At 36.7% G+C, this 17,655-nt stretch overlaps 1 protein-coding gene across 16 annotated transcripts in view; it reads left to right on the top strand.

The window, feature by feature from the left end:
* The window catches only part of SYNE1 (spectrin repeat containing nuclear envelope protein 1), a 450,580-nt gene that overhangs the window by 7,877 nt on the left and 425,048 nt on the right, over positions 1-17,655 (top strand). For all 16 annotated transcript variants that reach the window (XM_041744182.1, XM_041744178.1, XM_041744179.1 and 13 more), the window contains exon 2: positions 559-865. In XM_041744182.1, the coding sequence (XP_041600116.1) occupies positions 799-865 (67 nt within the window). In that variant the 5' untranslated portion in view covers positions 559-798. The remainder of the gene's footprint in view (positions 1-558; positions 866-17,655) is intronic.

Below are 17,655 nucleotides of genomic sequence, written 5' to 3'. Positions count from 1 at the left end.
TTTTTATTTTTTAAAATTTTAATTCCAGGGTAGTTAACATACAGTGTTACATTGGTTTCAGGTATACAGTTTGGTGATTCAACAATTCTATGCATTACTCAATGCTTATCTAGAAGCTAAGATTCAATATCACTCCTGGAAAGTGTACAGATGAAACAGCAAAATGTATGTACAAAGCAGGCGGAAATAGCATCGATAAGAGAACTGGGAATATTGAGAAATAGGACTTAATGTTTTGGCTTCACAGTACATTCACTTTCATAGATGAATGGAGAGAGATTATAGCTTAAAAAGAAAACACAGAATAAGCAAATATTTCTTTTTTAGCAACCCACTTTATTATATATCTCTCATGTATGCATTTATTTTGTCAGATATAAGGATTCTTAACATTTGCCTAATACTTTAAAAGTGTTTCACTTGGTAATGAATCATCTATCGAACTGAATAAAAAGTGTTTTCTTTTTAGCATGAGGGTATATTATATAATATATATATATATATATATATATATATATATATATATATAAATGCTGTATATTTTAATTTGTTTTTCAGGTTCCTGAGTTCATTTAAGAGAACAGTCTTAAAATAAAAGAAGAAAAAGAAAAAGGGATTCAATCTTCAATCTTTGGAAGCACTGCCGCTCACTCGCTCGCTCTCTGTCCCAAGTTCCTTGGGATTCGTGTATGACTCAAAAGATCTAGAGAAGCTTCAGGATGTTTTCTTGAGTGGTGTACTGCTACACTGCCCTAGGTGAAGAGTCTCTGGTGTTGGTTTCATGCTACAGGAAGCACCATGGCAGCTTCCAGGACAACCTCACGGTCTCCTCGGGACATTGCCAATGTGATGCAGAGGCTGCAAGGTAAGAGGCAGAAATGTAAAGGTTTGGTCTTTATTTTTAACTACACTTTAAAGTTCAAATGCCAGCTTAACTCAGGGTCTTTTCAATATGCTTGCACTTCCTTTTAGTTTTATGAGTCTATAGCAAGGAATCACAGTGATCTCTTTTCCTAGCATTCCCAGATGAGTCCATGCTATTTTAAGGTGCCATCTTTTTCATGTAGAAAAAAGACAAAGATCTCTGTTTGGTTTGTGTCTGCATTCATGTGACCTTGATGGTCATTCAGTTTCCAGTTGGGAATCCAGTTATCAAGCTGTCCTTCAATCACCAAGGACAATACAACCCAGTGACAGTGTACAAGGTTATCATGATGATGGTAACAAAGAACTATGCTATGGTCAAATAAACCAACCAGGAGTTTACTTATCCCAACTAGAAAGCCCTTAGATATCTAGAAAGTCTTTAAACAAAATGAGGCAATGAGAACCAGGGAATTTTTGACATGATAAGATTAATGGTAAGTGACAGCGTGTGGACTAGAACCACATTCTCCACCACTGTTCTTTCTCTAACAATAAACTGTGTTTTAGAAGAGAATTAGCAGTGAACTGTTATGGCAGCTTAAAAATTAATTTTATAGTGACTGAATTATGCAATTAATAAAGTAATTATGAATTAAGCATGCATTTAAACATGTATATTCCTTAAGCCATAAAAATAATCATCTATAAGAATATGAAAATATTACTTCTTTGTCACTATTCTAATGCCACATCCTCCAGCTTCAAATGTGTACTTTTAGGTATAAAAATCTCTAAATTTAATAGGGTTTTTCTCTGGTCTTTGTCAAGAGAGATTAAAAGTAATGTTATACTTGGCTTTTTGTTTTTCTATTCTCTCCAGCAGGTGATCACTGTGGTTTGGCACTACAGCCATCTTATTAATCTCTCACAATTCCACCTTCCTTGCTTACAATGCATTCGATGTGCATAGCAGTAATTTCCAGTGAAGCACTCTTGACTTTCAAATACAGATGAGAAAAAAAAAAAAAAAAAAAAAACAAATACAGATGAGAATATGGATATTCATGGCCTATAGCATGCTCTCAGCTCTAAAAAGGCAGAGTTTCTCCCTCTAACCAGGGACCACCAGTTTCACTGAAGCTCCTGTAATCACATGGTTCCCTCTCATGCTGAGTGTCTTGGGCTGATTTTTGAGGCTTCAGTGCAAATGTTTCTGGTTGAATTCTCACTGTCATGCCAGAAAGAGCCTGGTTAGATAAAAGGACAGATCCTTGCTGATAAAAGGACAGATCTATGTGGGCATAGACCTCCTCCCTGGCCAAAAAACCCCCTCTGATTGGGAGTATACCCAATGCCAAAGATATCCAACTTAAGTTGTGCATCTTTATTAGGGTGGATGGAATACTGAGATGGAGTTCCATTTTTCTGTCCATGTCTTTCTTTGCTGTTTTCTGGGCACAAATTCCTGAGCCATTTTGTGTCTCGGTGACCTCATTTATGAAGTGATGAGAAGGAAAGTAGCAGGTGCCTTACAAAAGTGTAGGGGAAGATAATTAGGTTATAAAGCAGATATTCCTTTGAGTCTATGAAGTGTGAAAGTTCTTCGGGTGAGATACATACACATATTGAAAATAAGGTGAAATTATACAGGGTAAATTTGAAAAAAAATTCAGAATCAGACTATGATCCTACAAACAGTTTACTCTTTATTCTTATTTTGGCTTGAAGGAAACTTTTCCAACGTTATAGTAGTTGGGGTAAGAGGGAAGGGGAAGAGGACTGATGCCTCAGTGTTTTATTATTTTCCGTAGTGTATAGATCAGTGGTTTTTCTAGAGAGGTGTGTGGAGTGGGGTAAAGCATTGGAGCCCCCACTCCCCTCCTACACGTGGCCTATGACAGTGGATGTCCTATGTAATATCTGTGCATTTTCGGACCCCTGGCTTATAAAATGTGGACTGTTCTCACTCTGGATAATTTCAAAGCTCAGTGAGATGATGACAAAAGGTGCTTTAAAAGTTATAAACACAGTCATCTGGTGAGATGTTCAAAAAGTCACAGAAAAAAAGTGGATGAAGAGACATAGGTTTGATAATTTGTTGCAAATTTTTCTAGTTATGCAAATTTGAGGAGGAGTGTTGATGGTTTTATATATCATGTGGTACCTAAAACTAATAATTTTATTACATAATAAAGTGACTATACTCACTGTATTAATTACTTTCCCCTTTCTAGTAAAAGAAAGAATTATAACATGTCATAAGGATATCTGACAAATTTAGAACAGTAAATCCTACCATTCAAAAGAAGACAAAATTTCTAAGCGCTAGATATTTATCATTAGTTTTGACATCAATTCTGCTATATATATGTGTGTGTGTTATTAATGGCAACAAATGTAAGGTCTGTACTGCCACAAGATGCAATGAATCTAGCCTACAGCAGTGGAAACAGAACAAAAGGGTCAGAAGGGAAGGTGATCTGGTGGATATATCTGTTAACATATTGATCTGCAGGGTTACTTGTGCTGATTCAGCTGGCTAGGTCTGTGTCTCCCCTGCATCTCACAGCTCACTGTGCATCCTCCTGATGCTTTGAGACCAAGCAAGAGTCAAAGTCCCTGGACAGAGGAGACTTGTTTTTTTGTCGAGGATATTTAGTGATTCTTCTTGCCTGATGGTAAGAACCAGTAATCATGGTGCTAATAAATGGAGGACTGGCATTATTGCCCAGATAATTATGACAAATGAGGGATTATATTTGAGGAAAAAATAAATCTGTTAACTTAAATAGAACCAGAGCTGCTAATAAAAAAAAAAGAAAAGAACCACAGCTGCTATTTTCAAAGTTCAAATCCATAAGAACATTCTTCTAGAATCCTCTTTTCTTTGCTTAGATAGATAAGCCAAGCAACTAATGTTTCTCCCCCCTCTTGGATTTTATTGTCATATCAGATCTGTGTATAACTAATAAAAATCATGTAGCTTTGAATAATGGCAACTTGGCTTTGCTCTTTTGCTTATTTAGTTTATAACCATAATTGTTGACTGTTTTTCTGCTTTTAATTTTTATTTCTAGTGCTAGGAAATTGAAACATACACAGATTGCTACGTAATTTAGCTGCTACTGTAGCAGTTCAATATTTCACCTTTGCCAATATTTGTGCTTGTTTGAGCATAATGTTTTAGGCTGGGATGCTGAATTATGGATGAGCCAGCAGACTGCAATGCAGAGTTTCATTTGCTCTTAAGAATAATGAATGTTTCTGTAACTTTCATCAAGTTAAATATGACCTTAAAAGCAAATATAAGACAATAGAATAATACAGGAGTATTAAAATTTTAAATTCACATAATTAGTATATACGTTTTCCATTCTTTAAAGGCTAAGGGAACCCATTCCATGGGTGGCTTGTGGAGTGACTTTAGTTTTTAGTCACATCCAAAAAAAGGAGATGTCTGAACTCTTAATGTTATAAAATTTTGAAGATACTGACAATATCTTTGTCAATTTCATCATGCTTCTGCATAATGTCTGCTTAAAAAAGATTTGTTGAATGGCTTTTATCGAATACTTTTTTTTTCATCTGAAGATGATATATCAAAGTATAAGGATTTTTTAATTAGCATATCAGTATTTGTTATTTTAAGACAGGGAAGCATCCATATAATCTTATAGAGTGAGTGGTAAATGCCAGAGAAGATTCAAAACGTGCAAACTAAAGTGTCCTATAGAGATCACTCTGGTAAAAAAGGAGGATTATTGACTGCAAGGTGAAACTTTTATTTTTAAACCTGTGAATAAATTCAAAGACAAAGAAATGAGAAAAGGGATAAATATGTATTCCTGGAGATACATCTATAAGGTTTGCTAACTGCTCAGTAAAAGATAATTGTGGTTTCCCTCTAAAATTGCTTTTATGACCAATTTTTTTAATAAAGGTTTTATTTATTTATTCATGAGAGACACAGAGAGAAAGGCACAGACACAGGCAGAGGGAGAAAGCAGGCTCCATACAGGGTCTCCAGGATCACGCCCTGGGCTGAAGGTGGTGCTAAACCGCTGAGCCACCCGGCTGCCCTATGACCAAATTTAAACCCTTGGTTAAATGTAATATTTCCTATAAATCCATTGTACTATACAAGAAAACCTTAGGCTAACAAAAAAGTTAACTGAAAAGTAGAATCAACAATAATAAATAATGAAATAATTTTTTGTTTTTTGTTTGTTTTTAGTTTAAATTCAAGTTAGTTAACACATAATGTAGTATTGATTTCAGGAGTGGAGTTTAATGACTCATCACTTGTATACAAAACTCAGTGCTCATCCCAACAAGTGCCCTCCTTAAAGCCCATCACCCGTATACTGCATCATCCCCCCACCCTCTTCTCTTCCAACAATCCTCAGTTTGTTCTCTATAGTTAAGAGCTTCTTATGGTTTGTCTCCCTCTCTGTTTTTTATCTTATTTTATTTTTCCTTCCCTTCCAATAGGTTTATCTGTTTTGTTCCTTAAATTCCACATGTGAGTGAAATCATATGATACTTGTCTTTCTCTGGCTGACTTATCTCACTTAGTGTAATACCCTCTAGTTCCATCCAAATTGTTGCAAATGCTAAGATTTCATTCTTTTTGATGACTGAGTAATATTCCTGTGTGTGTGTGTGTGTGTGTGTGTGTGTGTGTGTGTATGACATCTTCTTTATCCATTCATCAGTTGATGGACATTTGACCTCTTTCCATAGTTTGGCTATAGCTGATAGTGCTGCTATAAACATTGGTGCATGTGTCCCTTCAAATCAGCATTTTTGTATCCTTTGGATAAATATCTAGTAGTGCAATTGCTGGGTTGTAGAGTAGCTCTATTTTTAATGTTTGAGGAAAATCTATACTGTTTGCCAGAGCGGTTGCATCAGTTTGCATTCTCACCAACAGTGTAAGAGGGTTCCCCTTTCTCCGCATCCTTGCCAACATGTGTTATTTCCTGAGCTGTTAATTAGCCATTCTGTCTGGTGTGAGGTGGTATCTCATGGTTTTGATTTTGTATTTCCCTAATGATGAGTGATGCTGAGCATATTTTCATGTGTCTCTTGACCATTTGTATGTCATGTCTTCTTTGGAGAAATATCTATTCATGTCTTCTGCCCATTTCTTAACTGGATTATTTATTTTTTGGGTATTGATTTTGATGAGTTTCTTATAGATTCTGGATACTAGCACTTATTGATATGTCATTGGCAAATATCTTCTTCCATTCCATAGATTGCCTTTTAATTTTGTTGATTATTTCCTTCACTTGGCATAAGCTTTTTATCTTGATGAGGTCCCAATAGTTCATTTTTGCTTTGTTTCCCTTGCCTCTGGAGACATGTCTAGCAAGAGATCCTGAGGTCATAGAGGTTGCTGCCTGTGTTCTGCTCTAGGATTTTAAAGGTTTCCTGTCTTACATTTTGGTCTTTCATCCATTTTGAATTCATTTTTTTTTATGGTGTAAGACAGTGGGCCAGTTTCATTCTTCTGCATGTCACTGTCCAGTTTTCCCAACACTATGTGTTGAAGAGACTGCCTTTTTTCCGTTGGATATTCTTTATTGGTTTGTCAAAGATTAGTTGGCCATAGAGTTGAGAGGTCCATTCTATGTTCTCTATTCTGCCATTGATCTATGTGTCTGTTTTTGTGCTAGTACCATACTGTCTTGATGATTACAGCTTTGTAATAGAGCTTGAAGTCTGGGATTATAATACCTCCTGCTTTGTTTTTCTTTTTCAGCACTACTTTGGCTATTCAGGGTCTTTTCTGGTTCTACACAAATTTTAGGATTGTTTGTTCTAGTTCTGTGAAAAATACTGGTGTTATTTTGATTGGGATTGCATTGAATGTGTAGATTGCTTTGGGCAGTATAGACATTTTAATAATATTTGTTCTTCCAATCTATGAGCATGGAATATTTTTCCATTTCTTTGTGTCTTTTTTCAGTTTCTTTCAGCAATGTTCTATAGTATTCAGCGTACACATCTTTTACCTCTTTGGTTAGGTTTATTCCTCAGTATCTTATGGTTTTTAGTGCAATTGTAAATGGGATAGATTCCTTGATGTGTCTTTCTGCTGCTTCATCTTTAGCATATAGAAAAGCAACAGATTTCCTTATGTTGATTGTATATCTTGCAACTTTGCTGAATTCGTATATGAATTCTAGCAATTTTTTGGTGGAGTCTTTTGCGTTTTCTACATAGACTGTCATGCTGTCTATGATTAGTGAAAATTTGACTTCTTCCTTGCTAATTTGGATGTCTTTTATTTCTTTTTGTTGTCTGATTGCTGAGGTTAGGACTTCCAGTACTATGTTGAACAACAGTGGTGAAAGTGGACATTCCTGTCATGGTCCTGACCTTAAAGGAAAAGCTCTCAGTTTTTCGCCATTGAGAATGATATTCCCTGTCGGCTTTTCATATATGGCTTTTATGATATGGAAGTATGTTCCCTCTATCTTTGATTTCTTGAGGGGTTTTACCAAAGAGCATCCTGTATTTTGTCAAATGCTTTTTCTGCATTTATTGAGAGGATCATATGGTTTTTATCCTTTCTTTTATTACTATGGTGTATCACGTTGATTGATTTTCAGATATTGAACCACCCCTGCTGCCCAGAAAGAAATCCCACTAGATTGTGGTGAATAATCCTTTTAATGTACTGTTGGATTCAATTAGCTAGTTGGTATCTTGTTGAGAATTTTTGCTTCCATGTTGATCAAGAATATTAGCCTATAATTCTCCTTTTTAGTGGTGTCTTTGGTTTTGGAATCACAGTAATTTGGCCTCATAGAATGAGTTTGGAAGTTTTCCTTCCATTTTTATTTTTTGGAAGGGCTTCAGAAGAATAGGCATTCATTCTCCTTTAAATGTTTGGTAAAATTTCCCTGGGAAGCCATCCAGCCCTGGACTCCTGTTAGTTGGGAAATTTTTGATTACTGATTAAATTTCTTTGCTGATTATGAATGCTCAAATTTTCTATATCTTCCTATTTCAGTTTTGGTAGTTTATATATTTTGAGGAATTTATGCATTTCTTCCAGGTTGTCCAATTCGTTGCCATATGATTGCTCATAATATCCTCTTATAACCATTTGTATTTCTGTAGTGTCGATTGTGATCTCTTCTCTTTCATTCATGACTTTATCTATTTGGGTCCTATTTTTTTGGGGGGGGGTCCTATTTTCTTTTTGATAAGTCTGGCTAGGAGTTTATCAGTTTTGTTAATTCTTTCAAAGAACCAGTTTCAGGGCATCTGGGTGGCTCAGTCAATTAAGCATCTGCCTTCAGCTCAGGTCCTGATGTCAGAGATCTGGGATGGAGCCCTACGTCGGGCTCCCTGCTCAGCAGAAAACCTGCTTCTCCTTCTCTTCCCTTCTGTGCTTTCTGCCACTGTCTCTTTCTCTCTCAAATAGAATAAAATCTTTAAAAAAACAACCACAAAGAACCAGTTTTTAGTTTTGTTTATCTGTTCTACTGTTTTTTTTTAAATTTCTACCATTAGAACATGTCTGCTCTAATCTTAATTATTTCCCTTCTTTTGCTGGTTTTAGGCTTTATTTACTGCTCTTTTCCCAGGTCCTTTTGATGTAAAATTAGATTGTGTATTTGAGACTTTTCTTCTTCTTGAGGACAGCCTGTATTGGTATATACTTCCCTTAGGAACACTTTTGCTGTGTCCCAAAGGTTTTGGACTATGGTTTTTTCATTTTCATTTGCTTCCATGTATTTTTTTAAATTTTATCTTTAATTTCCTGGTTAAGCTATTCATTCTTTAGTAGAATGTTCTCTCTTTTTTAAGATTTTATTTATTTATTTGACAGAGAGAAAGAAGGAGAGCACAAGTGGGGAGAGGGGGAGAGGGAGAGGGAAAAGCAGGCTCCTCGCCAAGCAGGGAGCCCAATATGGGGCTCGATTCAAGGACCCTAGGATCATGACCTGTGCCGAAGGCAGACTCTTAATTGACTGAGCCACCCAGGTGCCCCTTTAGTAGGATATTCTTTAACCTCCATGTATTTGTGGTCTTTCCAATTTTTTTCTTGTGATTGACTTCAAGTTTCATTGCACTGTGGTCTGAAAACATGCATGGTATGGTCTCAATCTTGTTGTATTTGTTGAGTCCTGATTTGTGACCCAGTATGTGAAGTATACATGGAATGCTCCATGTGCACTTGAAAAGAATGTGTATGTGCTTTACTATGTTTATCTGGTCCAGGGAGTCATTCAAAGCCACTGTTTCCTTGTGATCCTCTGCTTGTATGATCTGTCCATTGCTGTGAATGGGGTTGTTAAAGTTCCCTTCTATTATTGTATTATTATCAATGAGTTTCTTTGTTATTAATTGATTTAAATATTTGGCTGCTCCCAAGCTTGGTGCATAACAATTTACAATTATTAGACCTTCTGTTGGTTAGACCTCTTTATTATAATATCCATCTTCATCTTTTATTACAGTCTTTGATTTAAAATCTAGTTCATCTGACCTAAGTATGGCTACTCCAGCTTTCTTTTGATGTCCATTAGCATGATAGATCTCCACCCTTGTCACTTTCAATCGAGAATTGTCTTTGAGTCTAAAATGAGGTTCTTGTAAGCAACATATTGATGGGTCTTGTTTTGTTTCATTTTGTTTTAATCCATTCTAATAAACCTAGGCCTTTTAATTAGAGTATTTAATCCATTTACATTCAGAGTAATCATTGATAGATATGAATTTAGGGCCATTATATTACCTATAAAGTTGCTGTTCCTGTAGATTGTCTCTGTTCCTTTCTAGTCTTTGTTGCTTTTGGTCTCTCTGTCCTGCTCAAAGGGTCCTCTTTAATATTTCTCGCCTAGCTGGTTGAGAGTTCATGAACTTTAGTTTTTGCTTGTCTTGAAAACTCTTTCTCTCTCCTTCTATTCTGAATGACAGCCTTGCTGGATATAGTATTCTTGACTGCATATTTTTCCATTTCATCGGGTTGAATATATCATACCACTCTCTTCTGGTCTGCCAAGTTTCTGTGGATCGATCTGCTGTCAACCTGATGTATCAGGCTTGTACTTTAAGGGCCTTTTGTCACCAGCTGCTTTTAGAATTCTTTATTTATCTTTGTATTTTTCAGACTCCACTATGATATGTCATGGCGTTGACCTGTTTTTGTTGATTTTGAGGGGAGTTCTCTGTGCCTCTGGGACTTGAATGCCTGTTTCCTTCCCCAGATTAGGGAAGTTCTCAGCTATAATTTGTTCAAATAAACTTTCTGTCCCCTTCTCCCACTCTCCTTTTTCTGGGACTCCTATAATAGAAATATTATTGCACTTTGTGGAATCACTGAGTTCCCTAAGTCGATATCTTTGATCTAGTAATTTTCTTCCCCTCTTCTTTCAAGCTCCATTATTTTCCATAGTTTTATCTTCTATATCACCTGTTCATTCTTCTGCTTCTTCTATCCTTATTGTGATTACAACCAGTCAGTTTTACATCTCACTTATAACATTTTTTTTTAACTTTGGCTTGACTAGTTTTTAGGTCCTTTATCTCTATAGCCAGGGTTTCTCTGGTGTCTTCTATGCTTTCTTCAAGCCCAGCTAGTATTTTTATAACTGTTATTCTAAATTCTTGTGATCCCTGGGTGGCGCAGTGGTTTAGCGCCTACCTTTGGCCCGGAGCGCGATCCTGGAGACTCGGGATCGAGTCCCACCTCGGGCTCCGGGTGCATGGAGCCTGCTTCTCCCTCTGCCTGTGTCTCTGCTTCTCTCTCTCTCCCTCTCTCTCTCTCTCTCTCTGTGTGACTATCATAAATACATTTTAAAAATTAAAAAAAAAATTTAAATTCTTGTTCAAGTATATTGCTTATATCTGTTTTGAGCAAATGCCAGGCTATGATTTCTTCTTGATCTTTCTTTTGGGGAGAATTCCATCATGTCATTTATGTCTAGGTTTCTGTCTTTTGTATGTTATGAAAGCTTGTTATGTTTCCTGCTCCTGAGAGTAATACTATATTAAGAAGGGATCATACACTGTCCAGGGCACTTCAGGCACTTCAGGAAGTGTTTCTGGTGTGTGCTGTATGCACTCTGCTGTGGTGTTTTGGCTGTTCTTTCCCAGAGGTCCATCCTTTGCATAGTTCCTCCTTAATTGCCGTGGGGAGTGTTTGGACCTTTAACTAGTGTTCTTTGATTTGTTTGTTAAAGTAAGCCTGAAAACCAAAAAAGGCCTGATCAAAAAAAGAGAAAAGGAAAAGAAACAAAAAAGCAAATAAACAGACAAATGAAAAACTAGAAGCTTGATTCCAAAGAAAAAGAAAGAAGGAAAAAGGAAAAAAGAAAAGAAAATGTGCAATCCAAAAAACAAAAAAGGAAACAAACAAGTGAGCCAAAAACTGTAAGCCTAATTCCAAAGAAAAAAAGAAATAAAATTAAATTAAAAATAAAAAAGGCCTTTTCCTATTTCCCCCAGAACTGAAGCTGATGGTTTGTAACACTCTATGATCAGTGTACTTGTTACACATAGGAGCCTGGTGTTGGTCTTCTGAGGGGGAGGCCCACTACACTGTCTCACAGTCAGACCTCCCTTAGTAAAGATGCCCCTGTAGGGTGCAGGGTAGTGGGGTCTGGTGTAAGCAACTCCAGCCTCCACTGGAGGTTCTGTGCTTCTCTCTGATGTTCAACTGTGCTGGCTGTCTGGCGGGGAGTGGGGGAGGATGTGTCACCCTGGACTTTCATCCCAGGGGAGGGAAACTCAAGGCTACTGCTGTTCAGAAAGCTATCACAGAAAAGCGAACAATCTCCCCTCCTGCCCTGGCTTTCATTAGATCCCTGCCTTCAACTTGTCTGTACTCAAGCCATTGGCACACCTGATACCATAATTCTACCTATGTTTTATCTCTGGCCATCAGCTGGGATTCAAAACTCCAAATCTTAAAGAACTCAGCAAGGCACAGACCTGCTTCCCTCCCCCATTGGACAGCCTCAATGCACTGTGCCTGGCACCTTTCTGCCCCAGAAAAGCAGTTGCATGGCTAGGCAGGTGCCTGGAGTCTATGATGAAACAGTGAAAAGCTTCGACCAAGTTATCTGCCCTCTTTCCCCTTCTGTTGAATGGCTACTCAATGGCACCAGGTGAGCCTTTTGTCCTTAGAGAGGCAATATACCCTCTTCCAAATGTACTCCAGGAAGGGATGCATTCTTTCCCAGTGCAACTCAGGGTATCCCCACACTCTGGTAACTTACTTGAACCCTACACACTGCTTCCTCTTCTCTACCCCCCCACCAACTTTCTCCACAAGAAAGGCTCCCTCCCCACTGTGGCATTGTGGCTTTTCTCTCCCCCATTTCACATTTCTGAACCTCATATCTGCCATGTTCCTTCCCTCCAATTGTGCAGATAATTTCTTAATCCTCAATTTGATTTCTTCATTGTTCAAAGTTATTTGATGTTGACCTAGTTCTGTTTGAGGGACGAGGATCCCCCTGCTACTAAGTCATCTTAACCCCTCCCTTTTAGTTTAACATGAAATAAGTATCAGGGAAGGAAAGGTTTGCCAGTCATGATGATTCTGGATTTTTGTTTGTCTGTTTGTTTGTTTGTTTTAGAGTGCCTTGAGAGATTCAGTTCTAAATTTTATTACTCTGACTTAATGACTCTTCTTATTAAACCTCAAAATGTTATCAAAAATCCATTTATTGTATTTAGGCTGAAATTCTCTTTTTGCTTTAATCTTTTTCCTATAATGAATGTTGTGTGCTAGTCCCTCAGATTTAAATACTAAGCAAAACTCAGCACAAAACAATGATCACTTATTTATATTTTGGAACATCATAGTTAAATAAACATTTAATGAGTAAATAGATAAATCACAATCCCTAAATTAATGAGTTGAAAATGAAATTACTCAAGATGCATATAAAAGCAAAGGAAAAAAAATCAGTTAAATTGAGTCCTACTTTATTTGCCCTCTTTAAAAGAAATTTTCATGAGTTTTATTTTTAATTAAACTTGATTTTTGCCCATAAAATCATTTTAAGGACAAATATCTGACCTGAACAAGCATCCATGTTGACTTCTCAGATGTTTGTTGGGTTTGTTTTGTTTGTTTGCTTTTTTCTAATTAAAAAAAATTTTTTTTTAACGTTTAACAACATTTTTACCTTTGGGGCACTTGGGTGGCTCAGTTAGTTAAGTGCCCAACTTTTGATTTCAGCTCAGGTCATGAGTTCAAAGTCATGAGATTGAGCCTTGTGTCATGCTCCATGCTCAGTGGGAAATCTGGAGATTCTCTATTTCTCTCTCTATCCTTTTCCTTGCTCACACACAGTGTCTCTAAAACCAAATAAAGTAACTCTTAAAAAAACAAAATGCATTTTACCTTACTACTTTGATTTTTATTTTATATCAGTTCTAGGTTCTCATACTGTCTACTCATTTACCTATTGTATTGCCTTTTATCCTGAGTTTTTGTTAAATTCTACTTAGTTAACATATGTGGTAATATTGGTTTCAGGTGTAGAATTTAGTGATTCATTACTTACATATGACAACCAGTGTTTACAGAGTTCCTGGATTGTTCAGATGGTTAAGCACCTGACTCTTGATTTAGGCTTAGATCATGATCTCAGGGTTCTGGGATCGAGCCTGGGGCTCTATGCCAAGTGGAGAGTCTGTTGAGGATTCTCTCTCTTGCTCTCCCCCTGCAACTCCCCCATTTACACGTTCTCTCTCTCTCTAATAAATAAATTAATTAAAAACAAAACAACCAGTGCTTATTTTGTGTTGTTTTTTTAACTTGAATGCTTTAAAGATATTTTTCCTTCCTAACGGTATATTACATGTTCATATTACTTTTAAATGCATTAAAGTATTTAAATTTGAATAATGCCCTGTCCTCCAAACTTATCTGTTTGCAGAGCCTTTTTATCTATCACACATCATGGAGAAAGTACCAGAGGCCTTCTGGGATTTTCTAAGGTCTGCAAAAATATTGGTTTTCAGATAGAAAAAGAAAACTGCTAAATCAAAATCAATAGAGGTTTCCAAATACTAAAATTATGTCAACTAGTCAAATGTAAATCAGGTTAATTCAAAAATTTTATATTATATATGTAAATATATTTAAATATGCAGTGTGAGTATACATTATTGCTCTTGTATAGTATGTGGCAGGCCTCTAAATATAAGAGCATCTGAGGCTTACAAACAGAACATAAAGCATTCCTACACATTGCTTTCAAATTAATTCCTCTTAATATACCACTTAATTTTGTTACTTTCATGATGATAATTCTTCCTTCACTTCTTGACCTCCCTATTTATGTCCCAACTTCTTGACTTGGCTTCCTTATTCAAACTTCATCTTAACTGCCCAACATTTGTCTCCTCTCACTCCCCTACCTATCCCTAGATACTTGCCAAATGCCACTACTTGCAATGCTCTCAAGATGCCCTGACCCTTCTGTGTCCTTCTGTGACACTTTCATAAATGAGCTTTGTTGACTACTCCTAAAATTCATCTTATCATCAAGGCTCAACTTAAATTCAGCATCCTCCGAGAGAGCTCTATTGCTGATATAATCAGAAATTCTGTCTAAATGCCTTTAGCACTTTGTAGCACTATTCCTGAAATTGTCTACAATTGGTATGCATTATGTTATGTTTGTGGCTAATCTGTGCACTCAGAATATAAACACCTTGAAGGCAAAAATTGGGTCATATACACATCAGTGCTCCCTACACATTGACTAGGCAGTGCATTTCATAAGGTGGATACTTCATAAATATTTGTTGAGTGAATGCAATATAAATATGTAATATATTGATTTTCAGTGATGGAAACAGGGTGACCAGGAAGGGAGTAATTTGGATAAGTCACAAGAAAGATTAGAGTGGCTTGGACTAGATGTTAAACAGTAGATGGAGAGAGAAGTGGTAAAAATCTAGATGTATTTTTAAAGTAAAGCTGAAATAATGTGCTCAAGGATTGGATGTGGTGTATGAGAGAGAGGAATGAAAGTTGACCCTCTCATTTTTCATTTTGAAATGAGGTAAGACAAAACACTGTTGGGAACAGGGTTGAGGAAAACCAAGAGCTCTTTTGGGATATGTTACATTTTAGAAGGCTGGTGGATAGCCCAGAAAGTAACTGGGTATATAGAACTGTAGAGATCAAGGGAGAGGACACAGCTGGAGAAAACATTTGGAGATCTTAAGCACACAGAATTTAAAGTTATGCAGTTGATTGACACCACCCAGAGAACAAGGACAGATAGGAAAAAAAAGCCTTGAAACATAGAGCATCAGCCACTGGTGGTGAGGGAATGAGGAGGGGGTCCCACAAAGGAGACTGAGAAGCTGCAGCCTTTGTGGTAAGAAAAGGAGGAGAGAAGGAAGATCTAGAAGAGAAGAAAGAATTCAAGGAGAGAGTGATCAAGTGTGTTAATGTTGTTAACATTCTTTATCTGTTCATGCTTCCAAATGTTTATGGTATATAAAAAGATTATGTGTTTATATATATAAATATCAGGGCTGAGTGAGCCAAGTACATGTGCATATAGTTTCAAATTCATTTCTGGAAGAATAAAAGAATAGCCCTGTGCATTCCCCAGGAAGAGTTGCAAAATTCTTGGAAGTTAATTGGATAAGGGCAATTCCTGAAGAATTTATTAAATATAAATCTCTACTTCACATAGAACCCAATCAAAAATGCATCCTAGGAATAAAATGTCTCTCACTTAGGCCCTAGTAAGACCTCCATTCTTAAGGAGCTGGTGTCCCTGCTGTGAACTGACAGATGGTCCTCATGAGAACAGTGCTCTTACTGATGCCATTTTGTGTGTGACTATTGCATCTCAATGCCTTCCTTCATTGTGTACTTCCTCCCCTCATAAATCTATACTTGCACCTCTTGACATATTTTTCTAGGTTCTTTCCACATAATAAGGTTAATGCATTCTTCTTGTGTTTTGGGAAAAATCTCTGAGTCAGTGTCCTGTATTTCCATTGCTTGGGTTGTTGTTTAATTAGTTCCTCCAGGGCACAGTTTCTTGAAAAGAATTGAGAAAGCATGTCATTATAAGTGTTTAGATTATTTGAAACATTTTCTTTCCATCAAGACCAGATGGTACCCTTCCTAAAAGTACTGTACCTGAATTTGGGAAAACTACATTTGCACTGAGGAAAACTCACGGTACTACTGGTAGCTCTTTAACCTGGCTTGTGTTGGATTAGATTGGGGCTTTGGGGTAACCTCAGAAGGGATGAAGACCACACTGGTGCCCATGAATTTTGTTCCATTAATGTCTATTTAGGGTAATAGATTCCTATAAAGGGAGAAAATACTAGACCTTAAATTTCATGTGTTAAACCCCCCTGTGTCTTAAGAGCTTACACAAACAGTTCATATTCTGAGTAATTTTTTTCTCTTTTATTTTCTTTCTCATTGGGACCAATAAGACTGTCGATGTATTCTTTACATGATACCCTAAAAATACATAGGTATTCAGGGAATCATGCACTTATTTGAACAGGTAAGAAGTTCTTGTATAGGAATATACGCAGCTTTGCCATAACACTGAGAATAGGCAAATCATAACTTTTTGTTTGTTTCTATTTAAATAAGTGAATGGAACTATCTTGGAGAAAGAGAAATTGGTGACTGCCTCAAATAGGGTCTGGGCCAAATGATTTATGTAATATTTTGAATTCCTTAGATATAGCAAAGTTTGCTTCAGTGTTTTTAAAATGGTTTCTATGGTAACTTATGTTCTTTTTTTTTTTTCATTGTTCACAATGACCTCTTGCATTAAAAACAAACAATTCCTTCCTCTACTGATATCAATCTTCCATGTTTAGTAAACACTGGTCTCCAACTATGTTTAAAAAAATTATTTACCTTAAATTACACAATTTTTCTCCATTCTTTTGCTTACTTTCTCCTCATGTATCATCAAAATTGTTCATATGGCACTTGAGTCCCTTTTATCTGTTTATTCTTTATTATACTATTGACTTGTTTACAAACTTGGGAAGGAGCTCCAGATTTCCAGGACTGATCTTGTATTTTTATTGTTGTTGTTACTGTTCTTATTATTTTATGAGCCATAGTGTTCATTTTGCCAAGAATTACTCTAGTTATGTACTCATGGCCCACATTTTCAGCTCCTTCACTTTTCTAAGACTTCTCATGGGTTATCTCATTTATCAAACCATGGTTCGTATAAGCATTCATTGCCTCAATAATGAACAGCAAATGGAGACTTCATACCCAGAAACCTGGGCAATACACTAGACTGTACCCTTGATATTGTTACAAGAGAGATCTTTCAAAATATAACTATGATTGTGTCCTTTTCCCTGTTTAAAAGCTTACAATGACTCATCATAGCCTTCAAGATAAATTCATCCTTTTAATCTTCCTATCTTTGGGATCATCCTCCACAGATTAAATCATGGTGTCTCAATCACTCTGCACCACTCCTACTTCTGCCCAAGCTAACTCTGATCTCACCTTCAATCTTTTCATGTCTTCCACTACAGTCCTTCCTTTCTTTTTTCCTTACCCGGACTTCTACTCAGGCTGTAAGACTCAGCTAAAACATTGTCCCCTCTGAACCCTGCCCCAATACCACCAGCCAAAATGAAAGGATTCCGTCTTTGTGTTCTGAACATGCTTCTATTGTGTTCTGAATATGTAGTATTAACTACATCAGCCTACGATCGTTTCTTTCCTACTGTGTCCTATTTGAATATTAGAATCTTGCGGGTAGAGGGTCTTGTCTTATT

This window comes from Vulpes lagopus, chromosome 2 (genome assembly GCF_018345385.1).
Source record: "Vulpes lagopus strain Blue_001 chromosome 2, ASM1834538v1, whole genome shotgun sequence".
Classification (NCBI taxonomy): domain Eukaryota; kingdom Metazoa; phylum Chordata; class Mammalia; order Carnivora; family Canidae; genus Vulpes; species Vulpes lagopus.
This window is presented reverse-complemented; position numbering and strand designations above follow the sequence as displayed.